The sequence below is a fragment of the Camarhynchus parvulus genome, chromosome 1 (assembly GCF_901933205.1).
Source record: "Camarhynchus parvulus chromosome 1, STF_HiC, whole genome shotgun sequence".
Taxonomy (NCBI): Eukaryota; Metazoa; Chordata; class Aves; order Passeriformes; family Thraupidae; genus Camarhynchus; species Camarhynchus parvulus.
In genome coordinates this window covers 65,270,884-65,293,743 of record NC_044571.1, presented here as the reverse complement: position 1 = coordinate 65,293,743, position 22,860 = coordinate 65,270,884, and the positions used below count along the sequence as shown (strand labels likewise).

The window sequence follows — 22,860 nt, the reverse complement described above, 5'->3', positions numbered from 1 at the left end:
TAGCAGAGAGGAGCTCTGATAAGCAACCCAAGACATATATCTAATTTTATATAGCTGAAATTGGGTAAGGTAAACACTCCTTAGCATGGAGCTCAACATAAGTTATTCTTCAGACACAAGCCATGCACTAACTAGCTGAAAACTTGATTGCTGTGCTCATGCTGGTACTGACCCTCAGCTAGCCAAGGCTTTTGCCTCCTAACCTGCATGCTGGGATACAAGACAGGTATTTTTCAAAAGTACTCCATTCATCATTTTGGCCAGTTCTCCAGTATGTGTAAAAGGGTAAGAACAGTTAAAGAAGAAGAAAAGAGGTTGAGAACAGTTAATGCTGAATGTGCTCCTTAGGAGCTAACTTTTAGTCTGTCTCCTCCTGGTAAAGGGGAAAAGGCAACATTCTTGCCTCTGTGTAAACCCTTCTCAATGTACATCACATGTCTTAATATATTTCCAAGACTCAGGCCTAAATGCCTTCATTTGGTAATATGAATCACTGTTAGCACAGGATCTCTTCCTCCCATTTAGAATAGTGTTTTATGTAATATTATGTCCATTTATTTTGCTAAAAATTTACTTTCATCTTTGCTGGAACATGACTGGAACAGGGATGTTTGTAGTAACACAGAATCCCTGTCATATTTAAGGAGGTTTCAGTGCTTGCTTTTTTACAAGTCTGTGAATTTTGAACAGTTAAATGTACAAGATTGAGTTATTTTCATTCTTTTTTTTTTCCAAGCTCAGGCTGAGTTTACAAAACCTTGGATGTGTTTTTTTTTTTTTTATCAGCTACACTTAACCTACCCTAAAGATGTGAGCTTTCTAATGCTTGCTCATGCTCATCTTATTACATCTGAACCAATTTGTGTGTCACAAGTGTCACATCATGGACTGATCACTTCCAGTCTCCATGACAGCCACATTGCACAAAAAGCATTAATGTAACACATTAAGGAAAAGAATTTGACCAATCTGTTTCTAAAGCTCTGCAGTGGTGGGTGGATATGTCATACCATTTCCTCACAATGTTTCTGATACTTCATATGCTCTACCTTTGTGCAGTGTAAGCCCATAAATTCTTGTTCTATGAAATGTGAATACAGAGAATACTTCATTTCTTTGCTTAGTTTCTGTTTTCTAAGTTTTCACTCAGACTTTCCTTATGGGGTCTGGAACAGGATAGATCCCTTCCAGCTTCCACCCTTTAAGGTCCCTTCCATCTCATGTAGAATCCATTCGGTGATTCTACAATTCTATGATCTGTGCTCATTCTGATATCATCAGCTGTGATTCTGACTTTCAAACAGTAAAATGGTATTGTCCAGTCTTTTTGTGTTAGTCTTGTTTAAATATTCCCTGCAGAACTTTTATCTTAATTGTTTTCAATTCCAAGACATACTTGGTTGATTATTTCTGCTCCACTTAGAACCTTGCATTGTTTCTTACTGAACTCTTTTATTTTTCACAGAAATAATTACTTGTTTGCCAAAACCTGGATGCTAATTGTGTCCTGCAACAGCCTTGAGATCCCCCCACACTGTCAGCTGTCTACAGAATTAATTAACAGGCCCTCTATTTAATCTAAAATGTCATGGATAATTGCACTGATAGGGATAGACCCCTGCAGGGGGTCTGCTCATTTCACCCCTCTGTTGAATTCATATGTCCTGTTTCACCAAGTATTGTGGGCAACTCCTGTGAGTGTGGTTTTCTTAGACTGTCTTTTGAGTGACAGTTTATGAAATCTTACAAATCTCGAGCTATATGATATGTACTGATTTTCCCCAACATACAGAACTTGCTATCTGGTGATGAATAATAATTATATTGTTATGGCAAGCTTTGTTCCTGACAAATCTTGGTAGACTGTTATTCATGTCTATATTTTCTTCCCGGTGCTTACAAGCAGAATGTTTGACTATTTTCTTCAGGATAATCCCTGCTGTAAAAAACTATAGATTTCTTTTCTTTGAAAAAAGAGAATATGGAATGGAAAGGGAATACTGTAAACTTAATTGATAGCAGTTTCCAGACAGAAGCAGAGGAAAAGATATTGGATTTGATAGGTTTGTACATGAACTTGTTGGGTGGAACTGATGTCAAAGGACTTCAGTGCTTTATTTTTCTCTCTTTTTTTAAAGTTTTTTTTTATTTGTCCTCCCTGTAACTCTGAAAGAACTGATCCAAAATACCGCCTGTACATCAAACTGCTCATTTCCAATAAATGTTTTCCTGTGAGCATTATGAGTGAATGGATATGCTGTTTCATCAGTCAATGCCAATAGCTTGAGGAAGGGTGGGAAATTGCTTAAAAGTAGACACTCAATAGAAGACTGCAAGGATATTTAGAATTTGTTTTTAGCCATGGAACTTACACTTGCTCTCTCCACATAAAATTTTTAAACAGGTAAAGGAGTGTTTCTAGTACGAGGTCTGGGCATTGCTCGACTGCCCATAATGAGGAGTGACAAGAAAAGGTTGTTTTCACTCAAGAGACAGTGAAAGAAGATAAGTAAAATGGTTTGGAAAAAATATGAGAGCTGAGAAAGAAGAAAGATCTTATTATGGAAAGGATTAAAGGGGAACTTGAATTACTTATGTCCATCATGATAAAGCTCATATATACCTCTCCCAGAGTTTGCATGATGAGTAAAGTCAACACTGAAATGTCTTGAATGTTCAAAGTAGATCGGGGGCGGGGGGGGGGGGCTTCCCATTTGAATTTATTAAATGGATGCATAAATAATTTTCCCAAACACAAAATGGTTCATAAAGACAAAATCATGTTAAGGAACCTTAGGTCTGATATTCCATTTCCTGAGAAACTGTGTCTCTGGTCTGATTATTAAAGTGTGGAAAAGCTCTTGCTTTTCCCTGTTCATTTTTCTTGTCCCAGAACAGCACCAATAGCCAGCTAGAGAGGTGGAAAGAAATTGGTTTGCTTCAACAGTGAAGTTTTCAGAGAAATATCAGAACAAAGGAGTTCTTAGAATCTAAGCAGAATCCTTTGTTTATCCCTGAGCTTCCTAGATCTAGAAACAAGAAAAGCTATCCCACTGGCTATGGAATTATAAAGATAATTTCTGAAAAAGAGCTTTTGCAGAAAAGGCAACTACAGATTGGTGGCCTCCCTTGGTATCAACAAACTGTTCAGGAGTTACAAGTGTCTCAGAGGGTGGGAATTAGCTAAATGTCTTTGCAGCTGATTGCAATTATTTAACATTGCAAAGCAATTTGTGATATCTTCATGGCCGGGAAGTAAATTTAATATTTGAGAAAATTAAAAGGGTTGTACTCACAAAGAACAAAGCGGGGAACAGGCAAATTCATGCAACACAAAAATGTTTTCTCTACTTAAAAAAAATAAGAGAAAGGAATACAAAAGATTTTGTCAGTGACAAAGAAACCTGTATCTTAAGAGGATGCAGAGGAACGTCACAATAAGCTGTTTCACAAGTACATGATTCCCAGTATGTTTTTCAGTTGTCTGTTATTTAGCAGTAGCTCTACATTTTGAACCATACTGTAAATTTCCCATATTTCACAGATGCAAAGCAGAACATTTTTTCTGAAGTATACAGTGGCTCACACAACTATGCTAGGATGTGCTGGGAATGAAAGATGTACTTGAGAGGCAAAGGATTGAAAAATGAAAATAATTACAGATTGATGATATTCTCAGCTGGATTCAATTCCTTAACAATAGACACGTTAAGATCCTCCTTGCATACAAGAATCAATTGAACAGTTCTCCTGCTTAAGAGAGGAGAAATCAAAATATTCCTTTTGAATTCCCACTGCAAAGAGGTCAAAGGAAAAATGGGAGAGACATGCATTATTACAACCTGCCCTACACCTGCCCTTCAGCAAGAGACCAGGGGCAGAAGAGTTATTCAGAGATATTTAAGGGTACATTGCTAGAAGGAAACCTTTGAAACTGATGACAAGGGAAATATATTGGTTCAAACCCCTTAATACTCCTTGTTTCAACTTAGGCTTATCTTAGTATTGTGTTCCTCTTCAGTTCACCAGTTGGTTGGATCTTGATTGATACAGATCTTACACACATGGTGCATCCATGCATAAAGAGTATTCTTAATGTCTTTAGAATATGGAAATGTTTGGGTTTTTTTTTTCTTTTGATCGTATGTAAGTATATTTTTGCTAAATTCAGGGCATGGTAGTAAGCAAAGACTTAATAGGCAAAGGTCTAAATGAGGAAGGACCGGGGAAGAGAAATTTAATCTTATCAGCTGGATGGCTTGTACTCACAGTAAATGTCATAAAATAAGTTGGTAGCAAATAAAATGGTGGTAGACTTGTGCATTTTCTGCAAATATTCAGCTGTATCTCAGCAGTACTTAATATGAACAGATACACTTTGAGGGTAGCTATTTCATGTTTCTTTTTTTTTTTCTTGCCAGAACGCCTCACACACTCTGACAAGCCTACAAACTTAGATAATATTTTATTACCAACTGTCTGTAGTGTTTTAGTAGCTGAGTTGAAAGGGGAGCTAATTTTGCCTCCTGCCAATCTGGGGTGAAGAAATGGAAGATATGGATCCTGGTACACAGGCACAAGTACAATTAAAACACTTCTGTCAGTGCAGTATGTGACATACATATCCTCTATCTAGAAACCAGTCAGTAAATTGACAAGCTAAATTGGTAGTCTCCCAAGACAAGTCAGACCCTGTTATCACATTAATGGGCTTTGTCAGTCAGTCCATTGTGACTTTTGAATTTGTTGGATTGCTCCAGCTGGGTGTTAACATGAAGAAATATAAGAAATACTAAATTCCTGCAAGTTTCCCAAAAGATATGGATGTTTGAGATCTGAAGAAAATTCTGAAGTGTAAATGCAGCTATGTTACTAGGCACCAGAGAATTCACACAAAAACAGGATATTATGAGCGTATTAGCCTCTTCACAAGCTTTGATGAATGCTCATAACATCAAAAAGAGGAAATTCTATCATGATGCATATAATTGGGTGAAAATCAGATTTCATAAATTTCACTGCTCACAGAGAAATTTGACAAGAGATGCCCAGTGACACAAGGAAAGATAATGGTGGGATGTGGAAGACTATAAATGAACAAGGTTCTTGACAGAGGTGTGTTTTCCAAATTTTCCTAGTGTTTTCCCATGGCTGAAGGTTTAAAAAGTTATTTGTTTTATAGATTATTGTGTATGATTGCATGCTTGACTTCCAAAGACTAATGCTCACTTTGAAAAAGTCTGTCAAATTCTACTCTTGCATTATTTAAGAAGTATCTCCACAAGCAAGTTCAAGGTAGCTGCACTTGAGCACAGTGGCTCCTCATAGACACAACTCTAAAATGGTGGCTCTTTGAAAATATTTTTCAGTGGACCACTGTTCAGTGCTGGATTGCCTGGACGTTTCTGTCCATCAGAAACTGCTGCGCCTTGAGCTTCTTTCAACAGCAGGTTGTCCTGTTCCTAAAATATTTCCTGTGTTTCTGCACTGAGCACTGTCAGAAAGAGGATATGTTGTAGAAGAATGTACAGGAGGGTATTTATCTTCACATTTAAACATCTAATGATAGCTCTATATCTGAATTGTTTTTAAACTTCCATTATACCCAGGAAAATCTAGGGCTCATCACAGTTGATCTCAGTCACCCATAGGTTTCTGTGACATAACTTCAAGGCCACAACACATGTCTCACAGATATTCCAAGATGCTTCATATTTCACTTACCCACTGCATGTGACCTACAGGGCTGGGCCCCTGGTTGATGTAGTGAGTGGAGTCCAGCCAGAGAAGTCTTTTTCTTAGCTTACAGCAGACACGTGGTATTTGGTCAGCAAATCCTCTTGCTCATCACTGACCTACTGGGAGCTCAGCTATCTGGCTTATATGTGAGCAGTAAACGGACTGATTCAAACAGCATTTTACTGCTTGAGACACTCCAGAGAATGAGAGAGACCTACACAAACATGGCATGAGACTTACTGGAGGGTGTCCCTCCTTTGCAGCACAGGCAGGGGGCAGGGAGGACACATCTCTGCACAGACTGAGCTCCACTGCTGCCTTGCCTTCAGCTTCAGGCATCCAAATGGAGGGGCTGATTTCCACCCCCTTACATATATGTCTCTGTATACATATATTTATATATAGCACATATTTATACAGAGCACAGACCTCAGTCTGCTGTATCAAGGGCCAAAATATTAACTGTTCCCTGAGAGGCTGCTCTAAGCAGAAAAGATACTGGATTGTTTTTATATTGCTCCTTTAATGCTTATAAATTTGTTAACTTCCTAAGTTAAATTACATCACCAAATGTACAAATAATTGGCAATGGGGATTTCTAGACCTCAGAAGACAAAACTACCTCAATCAAAAAAGGTTCTGTTTGTTGAACCTCTCACTCTTAACAAATTTATACTACTGGCCTCAAAGCTGATTCTTAACATTTTTTCAGGCACTGAAAGACTGTTAAAATCTTTAGATTTTAACTGCAATCTTTGGAGTTGATGAGTTTTCAGGAAGTGAAGGCAGGTGGGTTTGACAAAAAGGATGCCTGGCATGGAGGCTTGTGAAGATGACAGTATAGGACCACTGACTGCAGAAGGCAGAAATTTTGGACAGTTTTTATTTCAATTTGCGTTCTGTCCCTATTCTGATTGTAAGTTTGAGTGAGTGCTGTAAAGAGGGGCTCAAAAAACATGTAAAGAAGGGAAAATAAATCAGCACAGAAAATGTGACTTCTTGAAGAAAAATCTGAGTTGTATGCAGACTTTATTTTTTAATTACCTTCCTAAAGATTTGGAGTTTCTTTTTTTCTAAAGGGTTTGATTTATTCTAGACTTTCAAATATTTTTGATAATCTGCACTCATTTCCTCATGATAGGAAAGTACTTTCATTTCTAACATGAGCTTCGAACAAGAAATATGAAAATGTCAGCAAATAATGACAGAAAAGTACTCAATATTTCTGAATCTATAACACCTCAAGTTTAGGTGGAAGTTCAGTTCACCAGCTGTTTTTAAAATAAATCTGTATTTGTTATCATCAAAATTTTCTGGATTTCTGTAAATTGCTAAACCAGAGGAATAGGTTAATAGCTGGGAAAAGTCATTCTCAATAACACTACCTTCCAGGAACCTACCTATAAGGATCCTGATAGTCAGAATTTTTCTTTATGTTGCCAATAAAAATTGGCTCATCATTTTGTACAGGTCAAGAAACTGTCATGTTTCCCCATACTTTGTCATTTGTCTTTTGGTATTGCCACGGAATATGATGATTTAGAGTTTGTTACAAGGTGATGGGTACATATTGTAGAACACATTGCCTACCTCAATATTGAATTTGCTAGCAACTCTGTTGGATGGCACAGGCATACCAGCTTCTGGAGTAATTCCTTAGTAATTGTCACAGGTTTTTCTACTCATCCACCCACCTTACCTCTGATGCATATAAACACAGACAGTTTGGGTTTATTGCCAAGACATAATGGCATTTATGTGCAACTTTTTTTGAACTTGAAAACAGCCAGCAACCTTATTCAAACCCAAGAACAATACTTCTGTAAATTCTTATCTCCATCTCATATGCAATTAGTCAGCTCCACCTTATAGTGCACCTGTGCTACATGCTGTTTTCATGTGCCCAAATGGTTATACGAAAGACTGACTAGTTTCATCCATAAATGAAATATCCCCTACACAGCCTCTCCCATTCATCTATCAATATGTCAGAAAATTCTAACTAATCAGACACCACTGGGAAAAAAATACTCAGCTACCCACTCAGGCAGCCAGCAGTGGAAAGAAACAACATTTTGCCCTCACGTTCCACTTTAAGACTGTGTACTTTCAGCCCAACAAAGAATCTCTGCAACGCCTCCTCCATACTCATTACTAGCTAGACTGTCATTAATCACAACATTCAAAAAAGACATTAAAAAAGACATTTAGTTCATAAACTTCTGTGGGAGACATTTTCTAAACAAAAATTATGTTTGAATCTCAACAGACAAAAACTACCCCAGAAGAGATTGTGACTGGAATTTTGCAAAGTTACTGGAAAAAGAGGTTTAGACTAGCAAAATACCAGGCATCATGCAGTGATCATAAAATCTTTCTTTCTGTCTCTTCTTGACCAATACAACTCCCAGTTCAGTTACTAGGGGAAAATTTGAAGGAGAATTAAAAAAAAGTCAGATTTAACATTTATGTAAAGCCTATTGCAGTCATGTTGGGCCTACAACCTCTACACATTCCTTGGTCTTCTCCATCAGGGCCCACTGTCACCAGGATGAAGTACAACCCTGACATAGGAGCTTTCCCACATACACACCATTGGGCTGTGTAGCAATGCAGGACTGGGAAAATGATATTCCATGAGACTTGGAAAGAAAACCATGGGCCAAAGCTGCCTAAATGCTCTGCATATATTAAGGGAGACTGAGACTGAAGCTGGGTTAAAAGTGCAGCTCCAAAGCAGAGCACTGGCTTCATCTCAGGACCCTGGGACTCCTCAAAGGGCAATTTCAAGTCCAAAGACACTGAGAGACATTAAAAGAACAGAGTGGGTGTTGTGGCCGCTCGCAGGGAATCTCCTAGGAGATAGGAACTCTGTCAGAAGAGCAGCATCTAAGCTGCCAGGATTTCAGGAATGGAAAATGACTCTTCAGGCTCTGTGCTACTTTCACGCTGCTTCCTGACTTTTCCCTTTTAGACTTTTTCTCTATTTCTGGGAATGCTGCCAGACTGAAGGCACTTTGCCTGCAAAGCTGTCTAGCTTTGTTGTCCATATCCCTTCCCAGATAGCTTAGGTGAGTGCCTGAACATCCACAGAGGAGTCTGTTCCACTGGCCTAGAAACTATACTGTACAACATCCTTGACACTTTCTCACACAGGACCATTCCCTCATCTTGGCTGTTCTCTTACAGTCTTTCTCTCCAGAACTACTTAGCAACTAATTTAAAAAAAAATCAGATGTTGAGACACATTTTGGCATAAGATCAGTCACTGTTTTTTTTTTCTGATGAGAATTACATCAGTAGCTTCAAGCGAAAGACAACTTGTATTCTTGTCCTCTTCTACCCACCCACAGTCCAAATAATTATCAATCAGATACATGAGTAAAGATTGACGATTGTCATGGTTTGACACTGGCACAATGCCAGTGCCCCATGAAAATATACTTCCCTGGTGTTTGCTGTGAGATGTGACCAGGAAATAAGCAAAGCAGGCCTCTACCTTAGAAAAAAAAAGTTTATTAACTAAACTACAAAAGGAAAACAAACCACACACACACACACACACACACACACACACACACCTGGAAAATGAAAACGCCACAAAAAGCATTTCCTCCTCCCCCCCACCACATTTCCAATACATCTTCCAAATTTCAAGTCTCCATCCATCACCCTGTAAATACTCAATTCCAGTCCATCAAGAGGAGAGGAGTCCTTCTTGGGGCCATGGTGACCTCTTCCTTGCATGCCCAGTACTCTCACCACTGGACAAGGAACAGAGCTGCTTCAAGGGTTATCCTTTTAAGGGTGCTTTGACCAGTTCCAAAAAAAGCACAGTTTTCTCTCATCTCGGGACCTCTTGTCCCCCCCATACTTGTCTACCCCCTGGGGCCGGGGGGTCTCCAAAACTGAACCTTCTCAGTTCTGAGCCATCGCCTCCCCCCTGCATGCAGCCTCTGTGTCGCGAGGAAGCATGGTTCTGTCCATGGCTGTACCAAAAAGAGTCCAGCAACCAGCTACTCCATCATCTCTTTCTGGCCTCTTCTTTACTCTCCCAGCCTCACTCACTGCTCCGACTTGCCCATTTCCTCTGTATCATCCACTCCATCTCCCTTCCGGGAAGGTCCAAATGCTCTGTGAGGTCTTCATTGTCCAGAAAGGGGTTAACAAACTTCTGCACGCAGCCAGGCTCCTTCCCTGCTGCACTCCCCCCTTCCCCCTCCTTCTTCACAGGCCGATATCACTTCAAGGCCACAGGCCCGTACTGGCTTTCTCTCTCTCGTCTTCTGGCTGGGGGGGGGCTGCCCAAATCCTCTCGGGGCCTCTCTCCCTCTGTCTCTCCTGGGTGGGGGGGCTGCCCAACGCCTCCTGGTGCCCCCACCACCCTTCCATCTTGAGGGGTCAGGCCTACCTCTGCCGGGCTGCAGGTTTCCCTCCCCTGCCCAGCTCGAAGCCGGGCAGGGGAGGCCTTGGCTCTTTGCTGGCCGGAAATCAAAGAGAGAGCCCAAGGGAGTGCTCTGCTTCTAACCCCTGTGTTCTCAGAGGCGCATCCACCCTCAGTGGCCAAGCCTGGTGTCAATTTAAAATCTGAACACCTATTGGCCTCTGGCCACTCCATTCCCAGAAAACCTGCTTCCTGTAAACCCACGACAGCAGTAAAACAATGCCCCTTCTCTCCCTACCTCCCTAAAACTCCCACAATAGCAGGCTTTCCTACCAATCACCTGATAACTCCTCCTGTCCAAGAGTTCACATGCCTGCTAGCACACTGAACAGCACATAAATATCTCAGCATTTGCCATCTTCTTACACAGGACTTCATACCTCACTCATCTCTCCCAGCTGCCATTCCTTATAACAGCACAAACCCACAGCTTGCTATGGTTACCTATGCCACAAAAGGTTTACCTTCTTTCTTTCAGTTCTTTCCCTACAGATAAAGGCTAGAACATATCATACGTAGTCTACCATGATCAGAGAGAATACTAGAGGCCCCTCCATACTGATGAGGACGGGTGGCTCACAATCTGTCTAAAGAGAAAATGGTAACCTAAATGCTGAATCTTTCACTCCTTCAGAAATCTGTCTATACTTAAAGTTTCAGAGGTTTGGGGTTTTGTCTCTTTTAATAAATGTTTTTCCTAAATATTTAGACAACAGATTGAACTTACCCTTTCTTGGGCCTTTGATAAATTGCCAGGAAAATCCATGAAACCCAACAAAAAAAAGTTCTATGTGCCATGGACTTGCATTTTTAGAGGCTGACCCACTGACAAGCTGAAGCCTGGCTTCCTGGCTTGACGTTGGCAGAGTAAGTAGAGGCAGGGCTTTTGCATAAAGTAGTTTATGATGTGACTTGTCCTGGGAGAGCAAAAGGTCTCTGAGTGTTGCAGCATGTGGATATAGTTTATTTTCAGCTTCCTACTTCCAGCACTATGCCAGTGATTTCTACTTTTCTCTGCATGTGAGCCAGGCACATATCACAGTGGTCACATCCCTGTCTGCCCCAAAGTTCTGCTTCCTCTAGCAATTCCCTTGTATTTGCAAATGCCAGTCTGGCATTAGCTCAATATTTTGCTCACACATCTGCACATCTATCCCTAGAGTGTCCACCCATTAAAAATACCCTCAAGTATCACAAGACTGACATACAATAGTGAACAGAAGCCATAAAAGCATTGTCATGTGCTTTCTTCTGCTAGTCAGACAATGATAAACACTGCAGTCAGGTTTCCAAGCCCTAAAGCAAGTCTGTCAGCTAATACAATGCCACATGGATTCAAGTCTAGTAACTGAGATTTCAGCTTCACTTATGTGATTTGCAGCATCCTTAGAAGGCAGCTACACCTCTGCTTCAGTCTTCCCTGAATATACACAAATATTTAGATGGTCAACCCCTCAGCTAATGATCAAAGCCTGAGTTCCCTAAGCAGTAGAGCACACCATTATTTAGATAAAGGTATTAATTTTTATGTTGCCTAGCCCCCAGCCCATCTGTGGATGCTGCATGCAATTTAACAAGACAAAAATCTTTTCTGCAGATACTAAATTTAAAAGAACAACTTTTTTTCCTCCCCTCTTAATTTGGCATTCAGCTATCCATCAGGGTAAGCAACAAGTGACTTGGCAGATAATTCAGGACATATGGCTTTGAAGAATGGTAATTTAAAAGTACTTGGACAAGTTTCCTCAACTCATTCACATTAATTTGTGCTATTCTCTTTTACTTCACTCTAGCAGCTGGTACAGCTAAAAAAGTATAGAAAATATAATGAATATAATGCAAGTGGCAAAAAAAACCCTAATCCTGTGTTGGATTAATGTATAGTGCAAAAACGTCTCTCAAAAACTGAGAAGCAGAAGGAGTTCAAAGACAATTCAGAATTGTTAAACCTACATGCCTTATCTGTAGTCACCAGGTGGCACCAGATGTATCCATATATTGGTAATTAGGTTAAAACCATTGTAACCTAAGTGGTCTTGAAAATGCTGAGCCCATCACATATGGCTATTAGGCAGAGCCAGCAGCTGAGAGTTTAGATCTAACTTTAACGAGATCTGAAAATTGTTTTATAGCTTGGGGGTTTGGGGGAGTGGGGTTTGTTTGTTTGTTTTATTGGGGTTTTCTTAGGGTTTTTCATTATCGAATAATGGGGTTTTTTTGGACTGTTTTATTTTGGTGGGGTTTTTTGTTTAGTTTTTCTTCTGTGGTTTTGTTTTGGGTTTTTTTTTGTTTTTGTTTTGGTTTTTGTTGTGCATCAGTGGCATCTCCTAATTTGGAGATGTTGGTTATAAAACTTTTCTAAAAATGCAAAACCAGATTACTTTAACTAAATGCATTGATTCCTGGTCAGAATTAACATACTGTCATATTTTTCCCCTTTTCTTTTGCAACACTTAAAATGTTTAAAGTATTGAATTTTGGAAGATAACCAGTTCTTTTAAAAGATACATTTCAGCAGTCCTGAAGAATTGTATCTTTCTGTTGATAAAAGAGGACATTTTCTTCTAGCTGTCTGACACTGACAATGAGAACTTGAATTATATAAGAAATTCTATGCTTAAAAATTATTTCGTTTTACAAATATAGCTACATTATTGTATGAGGTGAAGCTGAAATTAGCTATGCATCATACATACGATATTATCTCATGAATATAAAAAAATAGTGAGAGCTAATTCATTTACTTGTGAATCATATCGGTTTTTTCCAGAAATTCAATTTAAATGATTTTATCACTAATTAAATATTTGGGAAACTGTTTCTTGTGCTTGGAAGTATTTAGCAAGGTGTTTTTCTTTCTACTAGCTGTCTTCTGTAGAAATAAAACTTTTCATCAGGGACCAAAAAGAAAGAACCCAGGAAAAAAAGGGTTGACCTCACTGAATCGATGACAGAACTCCCACTAAATTCAAGGGAATTTACCACACATGACCAGATTTATTCAAAGAAGGAAAACCAAACAGCCAAAGATATCATGTTACTAAAAGCACAGAGTCTGAAAATGAATGATTGTCTAAACAATATATCAAATATTTACAAATACCAGTAATCAAAAAGTAGAGTTGTAGTTTGAAATAGTTTCAGAAGAAACTTGAAGGGGGAAAACAACTTGAAGGAAGAAAAAGTGTATAATAGAAGTACATAATTCTGAGTATTCAGATTTTATCTCTTTATCACATTGGAATGTTTTTTCAGCCAAAAGGTACTTTTTTATTATACTACATTCATTGCGGCATTACTGCAAAAATGCCATTGGCATTTACATCCCCTTCAGCATGCCATGGTCCTAAAAATGAACCAGTGTGATTATCAGTGTATTATTACACACCTGACACCCAGAGAAGCTTAACTGTTGTTGGGATCCCCAGTGCATACAACAGCGAACATGCGTAAGCAACCTATTAGTTAAAAAGCCATTTTTTTAAGCACTGGCTTACAATCAATACTTGCAGAGGCAATGGGCAAACCTAGCCTTCTACAGACACAAAATGAGATGTCTCTGTTCATATGATTCATTATTATTCTTCACTCTTGACGGTAAGACCCCAGCAAGTCCAACCAGGGAAACCAAGAAAGCGCAGCAGGAGCAGCACTCCTCACACCAGCCAGCAGTGGACTCTGGCACTGAAACAACATGCTTAACCTTCAGCACAGGGAAGGATCCTCTAGACTGGAGCAAAGCAGTTTGTGGATAATTTATCATGGTAGTATTCAAAAAAGTAAGCTTATCTTTTGTCTGCTACAGCATGAAGCTCACCTAATACAACTTTTACTGTTGGTATTCAAGCATTTTCATTACAGCAGCTGTGGCCCATACAAAAATGTAGTCCTGAAAATCTAAAGAACAGTCTGAAATTCAGGCAGTAAGGTGAATTTGTAGACTCCCAAGCCCAAAAAGTGATTTATGCTGTCTTAAAACAAGTAACTGATAAGGACAGTAGGAGGAGCTCTCCAGGGATCTCCATTTTTCTCCATTGCCAAGGGGAGCCCAGGGAGCCAGACCAGAGATGAGACACACCTTTGGATGGCTACCATCAAATGGCATGAACTCTGCCCTGCAAATGGCAACTTCTACTGTAGAGGCTGCACAATGGAGACACAGGGGTTTTAACTGGTTTGGAATGGGGCTCTGCAGTGATCCTTCAGGCTCCTGGTACACTGCACTGAGAAATTCCTATGTGGTGTATCCTCATCTGCACTCTCAGTTCAGGAATCAAGAAATGAGATAAACATTATGCGAATATAGTTTTCTTCCCTTCCTCTGACATAAATCTGTTGTCATTTTACAGGAGTTCTGCTTTTGTAACCTAGAAGAAAAGGCAGACACACACATTTGCAGGAAGACCTAGTATCTCTTTGTTTCCATAACAAAGAAGCATAGAATTAATGTTATTTTATCAGCAAAAATTATACTTTCTACCTATTATCTGCAATTCTACCATGGCAAGTACATTATACTGTAATTTAAGTATATTATATGTATTATCTGTAAAAGGGGTGTAATAATTTCAACATACTATTCATTGATATACATTAATAGAGTACCTATAACACAAAAAAGTTGAAATTGATGATAATAGAGTACAATAGCATAACTACTTTTAAGGTTTTTCTTCCCAGAAGAGTCCTAGGAATATCAAAAATTATGGGCTATGTTATCCTGTCTCCACTATTTTCTTAAAATGAGAAAGATTTGCATGAGGCTAGATACTTCCCAGAGATGTCTCAAAGCAGTTCAAGGGAAAGCAGAGTAGGTATCAGATCATGAATGAGACTACATGCAATGATTTTTTCCTTTGACATTAGACAGAGAGAAAGGGAGGGAAGTTTGCACTTTTTTAGTTGTACTTCATAGGATGGATGATTACTTGAGACAGAACTCAAGTTCTGATCAACTGGGTCATGTGCACCAGTTTTGACTTTCAGAGTTGGGATATGATGACCTCTACATGGATGGGTTTAAACATTCATTGACTTTTATGGGAGTTTCATAATTAATTCGAATGGACTACATATTAACACTACTGTTCTCTTTGGAATGATTTGTTTCTTTGTATGATTAAAGATTTTCCAGCCATATCTGCAGGAATAATATTATGATTATACAGAGGGGAGTTATGGGAAAGGCAAAGAAAGACTTTTAACCAGGGCCTGCAGTAACAGGAAAAAAGGCAATAGTTTTAAACTGAAAGAGGGTAGGTTTAGAGTGGACAGAAGGAAGACATTTCTTACAGTTAGGTGGTGAGACATGGGATAAGGCTGCCCAGAGAAGTTCAGGATGTCCTACCCCTGGAAGTGGTCAAGGTCAGGTTGGATGGAGCTTTGAGCAACCTTGTTTAAGGAAAGATATCTTTGCCCATGGCAGGATGTTCAAACTAGACTTGAAGGTCCTTCTGACTCAAAACAATTTCTGACTGTATGATGTATAAACATAGTTGAATACAATGCATTCAGCATCAAAGTAATTGATTTTATGATTTTAATTACTGTGTGCAAGGATGATGTTTTGTTTTTCTTTTTCTTACCCCATTTGCGCAATTCTTCCTTTTACATTAGACCAGATGACAAACTCATAAAATCCTGCACATACCTGCTTCTCTCCACTGGGCTTCTTGTGATTTAACAGCAGCTCCACAGCTCCAACCACCTCCTTCCGTATGGCATGCAACAGAGCATCTCCCACATACACGTTAAAACTTAAGAGCAGCTCAATGAGCTCAAGGTTCTCATTTTCAATTGCAATAAGGAGTGCAGTTCGTCCCAAGGGGTCAATGCAGTTAATATTGATCTTGAAATAAATTTCTGCCTCCTCCAAAGCTTTCTTTACACTGGCATAATCTCCTTTCTCCACGGCATTCAGGTAGGCTTTCTCTGAATGAGACAGTTCGGATTCTGCCCGTACAATGCGAAGAGGGATTCGATCTCTGTAGGGAGCATTGACGCTTCTTTTGTAGTAGAACTGGGCCATATTTTATGCCATTCTAATACTTTGTCTCTGTAACATGAAAATAAAGATAAAATCAGTAACTGAGCTTGGGGGTATGGTGCACCAAATTAATATTTGCTATATGTACATATTTAAAACTCATACTAGCAAGTGATGTTGAAACATTTTTTATCAATAGAACATGTAAGCAAAAGTGGAAGCCAAAACACTGCTTATTTGTAACTTACCAAGTAAAAGCGTATCTGTCAGAATACCATTCACTTATTGCTTTTTTTAAATCTGTGGCAAACAAGAAATTATATGGTATGACATAGTTTACCATCAAAAGTGTAGCTTCACTTCATCTTTAATTCCTTCATTCAGTTCTGCAAGGACTTAAAGAGCACAGTTGCCAGTCAGAAAACACTGTAAAGTCCACAGAAAGATTTTGCCATGGAAAAAGCACAGAAGAGAGTGACAGGATGGTGACCATGCCAGGTCTGACAGAGGTGAGATCTGGTTAGCACATCCTGGTAGGTGCATCCAGACAAAAAATTCCCAATGCAGCAAACTGTGTAGAGAAGCAACTGCTCATACACATATCACTGGTCAAACAAAGATCACCCCAAGTTATGGGAAGGATGGCATCTATGAACCACCAATGACCACTAAAGCATCTCTCTACTCCTCAAATATGCCTCTGTGGGTAACTTGGACTGTAAGATAAACCACTACTACTTGGACTGTAAGATAAACCACTACTGCATGGACTTGAGATAAGTTAAAGGTGGTACTATTGTCCAAGTGTTGTCTCAGACCTAGGGAGAGGTTAACAAAGCCTGGGGAAAAGAATGGATCACTGATAATGGACATAAAGAATGTAGAATTTACGTGCCACAAGGAAAGGCAATTCAAAAACTCTGCTGAAATCAACTCTGACTGGTTAAAAGGTAATTCTGCTGGAGAGATCTTCTCTGACATCCTACAACAACCTATGTGTTGCTTGAGGATTGTATGTGGACAACTAAATACAGCTTTCACATCTTTCTAGTCCTGCTAGAAATACCCTAACTTTTCTATGACAGGCACAGACTGCATAGTTCAGTGGTGAGCTTCCCTACTAAGATTTTGATTCAATCTCATATGCTACTAGAAAAACATTCACATAAAATGTTTTTCTAACCAGAGCTCACTAACTTATAAATTAAAACTCAGAACCTAAAAGGAAAACCAAAATCCATAGGAGATAAATTTCCAAGGACTGGTACATAATAGTCACAGTTTTGATCCTGAACTACTCAGTTCTAAACTAGAATTAATACCCACCTGGGAAAAAAACAAGGGGAAAAAAAAGGGGAAAGAGGGAAGAGAAAAAAATTGACCTCAAAGAACAAGGTCCACAAAAAATATTTCCCTCAGCTGTTCAATTAGAGGTTGAATACCTTATTAAGAAAGAACTGTAGCTTCTTGTCATTTTCTCAGCTGATAATGCAAGCTGTATTAACCCACTACCTTTTCCTCCACTTTCTTCAGTCATTAAAATAAAATCTCTGTTGAGATTCTATAGCAAGCTATAATACATATTTTTATTATTGTGAGGTTTTCATTCATCAAAAAAAAAAGTCACTTAACATAGTGAGGAACATAGTAATTGCTCTGCTCCCCCTTTCTTAAGTAATGCAATGAGAGATATGTACAAAGGCTGTTACTGAGTTCTTTTCTTTGTTTTCCAGAGCAGATGAACATGGCTTGACATAGGCATTAAAGGGTAAAGACATATGAGAAAAAACTCTCTGCCACATCAGAGAGCTGAGGAATTGCCAACCTTTGCAAGATGTTTCCCAGTTCTCCCTACAGGATGGTATCAGTCTACAGTCTGGGCTACTAGAGGTTGCCCAGTCTGTGGATTATGTTCTGTTAGTCTCACTGTAAGGAAAATAATGCTCATATCCATTGCACAGTTTTGTACTCCTTGGACAGATATCATGTTCTTAATGCACTGTATTTTATCACTTTGCTTTTCATTTTTTCATTTCAAAACTGGAAGGTCAGTTTAAGGAGGTGAAAATTTTTATGTTCAGATCCAAATTAACAGACATAAATGTAGTTCACAAGAAGGCATCTCCAAGAAAGGTGAACTGCCATATTCCATGGACAGCCACAGACACTTTGAGTTTCATACCCCTGTTCCCAAACTCAAGCAGATTGGGTGCTGGATGTGGAAGGGCGTCCTGCCTGACTCCAGCTGTCACTTGACAAAGACTTAGGTCTCAACACAGGCTCTATTTCATATCTGTCAAGCAGATGTCAAGTTAACCCACAACAATGCACACATATTATTCAGTTTTTTACTATTTACAGAGTTCCCCAAGACCCCTGAAGAAAACTGAGAGACTGCAGCTGGGGGGTAATGCTAAAGGCTTCTCTCTCTTGAAAACACATGAATAAAAAGATCGTCTCCACATTTATTGTGAGAAAAACCATGAATTAACTTGTATCAATGAAACTGAGCATCAGAGATGTTTATTGCAGAAGAAGAGTACAGTCACCTACAGATGGGACCTATCATGATTTAATGAGAATGATAGAATGATTTGGGGGTTTCTTGTTTCTTTGTTTTTATTTTAAGTCTGATGAAGATCTTTTGTTTCTTCACTGTAAGCCTTAAGGAAAATACTTGTTGGAACTTTTTTTGCCTTTTCATGATTCTTGAGAAGTAGATCTAAATTTAGTTTGTCTTTTATAGAAGAGACATATTAAACACACATTTTCATTCTTTTAAATAGCTGTCCCCCACTAATCTCTATTTGTTGCCTGTATCAATTCTTGAAAATAATTACCCATAAATAAAGTTTTGTCATAAGTAAAAGTCTGTATTTACATGCAATTAGAAACTTCAGATTGACTGCTGATACAGTACAGTCCTGGAAGTTGATATAAACATCAAAGATAATGGTTCCATGGGTGTTTACAAAAAAAAACCCTCTTTATCATTTTATCTACAGGTAGATAGTGTTGTGTAACAGTTGTTACTGTGCTGTCACATATAAATACATGCATATGACATTTACATGGAGCTGTAAGACCTAGAAACAAACCAGCAGCAGTACAAAAGTTTCCAACTGCTTTGAACATCTCTGCAGGAAGAAGTCTAAAGAAACAGGAGATCAAAAACACAGGGCCAGTGCGACAAGAATGAAAGAAAAGAAGTTATGGTGCAATGGAAATATCAGCAGCACCTGAGCAGGAGAAATAGATAAAAAAAGGAAATCATAATACTTTGACAGAATAGTGATTCTTATGAGAAAACATTTTTTTCTTAACAGGCACTTTTGTTTGCATCTGCTACAGACCACTATTTCAAATTAAATGGGACTGTTTCTTTCATATGTTGTTTTTCATGGAGGAATGGTAACATTCCACCTTCTTTGCAAACCTTTGCCATTTCCACTCTATCATTATTTAATAATTGCATATGTCCTTAGAAAAATTGATGTTATTAATTTTGATAGTCCTAAATAAATAATTGGAATTTTTTTTCTACTGCTGCATCATTGTGTATATGTACATGTACATGCATATTATAACTATAGGCACACAGATATTTCCCCATCAAAACTCGAGAAAAACTGCAATCAGATTTCCTTGGCATTTATTCAACCATATTTGCTTCCTTTACATATATGATCATATCCTCCCTATTTTTCCAGAGGACCCTGACCTGCACTTCCTTTGCTTGCTGCCCCCTACCCAAAACCAGGTGTGAGAGGAAAATTGTTACACTTACTATCGCATTACAGTATATAAAGATAGATAAATATAGCACTATCCCATATAGTTTCTATATCATCAAAAGCATACTTCTGATTTTGCTCATGAGTTTGTTCTTCAGACTATTTGCATTAAAAAAAAAAAAAGGTGAAACTTCACATGTAACTATGGCATCACCCTGCTCAGAACCAGAACATTTATGACAAGTGAATAACGTGCTGATTTCTCTGCGATCTTCTGAAACTATTTTATATGCACTTTTCATGGCAAAGTTTCTGACATTTTCTAGGTTCATGAAAGTATGACATTTTTCTTTCTAAAATAGATCTGTGACATACCAGCTTTAATCAGACACAGAACGCTATATGATACACAGTAAAAATGATGTTCAAAGAGAATTTTGGAAAGTAAGACCAGCTCTGATAAATCCCAGTCCAAATGAAGCATAAAGTTCCTTCTCTGTCAGTCACCAGAACAGACTGTTTCATTTCAACAAGAACAAAAGAAATGCAGATAAGCCTTTGATTTCTGAACCCAGCATTAGTCCAGATACTGCCTTATAACCAAATGTCTGAACAGCAACTTTAACATGCTCTAGCACTGGGGTCAACTGGATAGGCTGTGTCCATACTGTTAAACATACTTCACCCCAAAACAGGTCAGCTGAATGAGAACTGTCTTCTGGGGATAATTTGGGGTCCATGCTAACTCCTACACTGTTCCTGGAAAGTGTGTAGGAAGATAGAATTGTATTCAGCCAGCCGTTGGGTTGATTCCAGGGACTGCTCGAACAACTTTGGCTGCAGGTGATGGAGCTTCACTGATCGTGCCTGCCTTCCAGAACTGTTTATTTTACAACTGTTATAGCAGGCAATACAGTATGTGGGGTCCTTACCTGAAAGTAATTTTTCACTGTTAGAACTACAGTTCAGATTTGAAAGCTAGCAATAGCAAAAGTAGCAATTTAAAATTTAAAATTTAACACTGATTCACACATGCAGGACATCAACTGAATAACTCAGTATAGTGCACGTTCCCTATAAGGCTGTTATTTTGGAAAAGAGCTAAACCTCTTAGTTTTGCTCTGGTTTAAAATGCCCTATAATCAAAGTTTCAGTCAAGCAAAGAACATGACCTAGTATACAGCTGTACTGGATGGTGGGAAGCAGGCTGCCATGTCATAGGCTTACAGGTGTTCTGGCTTCACAGTCAGGAAGGCAGGACATCAGCTACAAAGAACAACTTTTAGGGTCCCAGGTACAATGGTTATATGGTGGATTAAACACCACCAGCATTTTATATCAGTGTCTCAACAGATCAAGACCTAGGAAAGTCTGAGTCTGAGACGCTGAATGTGTAAACCTTTCATGAGGTGACACAGATTACTTACTTTGATGGTTTTTTTGTAAAAGACAGGATGCAATTTCATAGCATTGTTTGGGGGGGAGGCGGGTAAAGCATGGTGCTTCATATATAGCATAAAGATGGTCTGTAAAGTTTACTTAATGCCAAATGGGAGGAAACTTGTACCTTCTAGGGCTGATGTTACACCAAATCTTAGTTGAGAATGACAGATTCTTATAACAGTGACCTTTAAAGTCTACAAGACTACTATCAGACTGGAGTTTGAGAAATATCAAAATATAAATAAAAGACCACTGAGGGACACTAGAAATTATTAACATCTTATAAGGGTAGGATGATTTGGGGTCAGTATTGCAAATCTGCATATTTTTTAAAATAAGAGATATTCAAGAACTTGGTTCTTCAAATACACTTACAACTGAGACTAATTTCATTTACCCTATGGGCAAGAATCTGATAGCTCATGTGTGAGAAAAAAAAAGAGCATCATTAGGTCACAGAAGTATCATTCGATGACAATATTAAATTAGTTCATCTTCCCAGTTTATTTAAACTAGAAAAAGGCACTCTTCAGAAAAATACAAGATGCATGGTTACCTCTTGCTGATGGGTAGCAGTATGCAAATGTCCTCAGGGATCCGTGGGAATGACCTTGAAGCTTGAACTTTTTGTTCTTGCCCAGAGGGAAACAGTGACGTGTTTAAACCTGCCACCAGAGCAAAGGAAAGACTGCTTGCCGCTGACTGACATGAACTTGTTCTTTGAAATGATGGAGCATGAAAGATGCAAGTCCAGCCTACACACAGCAGGCAGCCAGTTTAGGGTGGGAAGGACAGGGAAGGCAACAACACAGATAATGATCTTAATGAGTGACTGCAACATCCAGTTGAGTTGACCTTCCTGTCTCCTTGGCTGGTGTTATCCTCCTGGGTAAATTCAAGGAGCTCTCCAAAACAGTTTTCAAGATAAAAGTACTTCAGTGTCATCTAGCTACAGAGAAGGCTGCCTTCCAGCATTTCCAACAGTAGCTCTGACCTAATGCTCTGTGGATGTGATCCTGCAGCAGCTGCACAGCACAGCAACACTTCTCAGGGGATGTGGGGAGTGGGCTGTGCCTGCTCATGGAAAGGGTGGGCGGTCTTTCTCCAAATGAGAAAAGGATGGGAGAAGAAACCTGTACACAATTTGTTGAGAAAAGGATTGGGCAGAAAAAGTCTGAGTGAGCAAGTTCACTTGAGGAGGAAAGAAGAGAGGATGCAGATTAGGTTGGGAAATACGGGACAGGAGCATTACTAGTGGGAATTATGCTACACGTAACAGTGACTTTTCTAAGTTTCTGGGTATGTTTTCACACAGAACCACGTCTTCCCATGCTTCCTATGATGAAGTACAAGGCAGCATGCACTTTGGCCAGAAAAAGGAGAGTTTGGGCAGACTGCCCAAATACTTTTAGTAAAGACTTGCTAATAAAAACACTCCTCTGGGGTCCATTTTCAGATGTACAAGCTAAGCCAGCCTGAGGATAAGTTAAGACACTTTTCAAGTATTTAGGACC

General features: G+C 39.0%; 1 protein-coding gene across 1 annotated transcript in view; it reads right to left on the bottom strand.

The window, feature by feature from the left end:
* The window catches only part of TRPC4 (transient receptor potential cation channel subfamily C member 4), a 130,286-nt gene that overhangs the window by 64,709 nt on the left and 42,717 nt on the right, over positions 1-22,860 (bottom strand). Inside the window, exon 2 of the mRNA XM_030946339.1 lies at positions 15,834-16,238. Within this exon, the coding sequence (XP_030802199.1) occupies positions 15,834-16,211 (378 nt within the window). The 5' untranslated portion in view covers positions 16,212-16,238. The remainder of the gene's footprint in view (positions 1-15,833; positions 16,239-22,860) is intronic.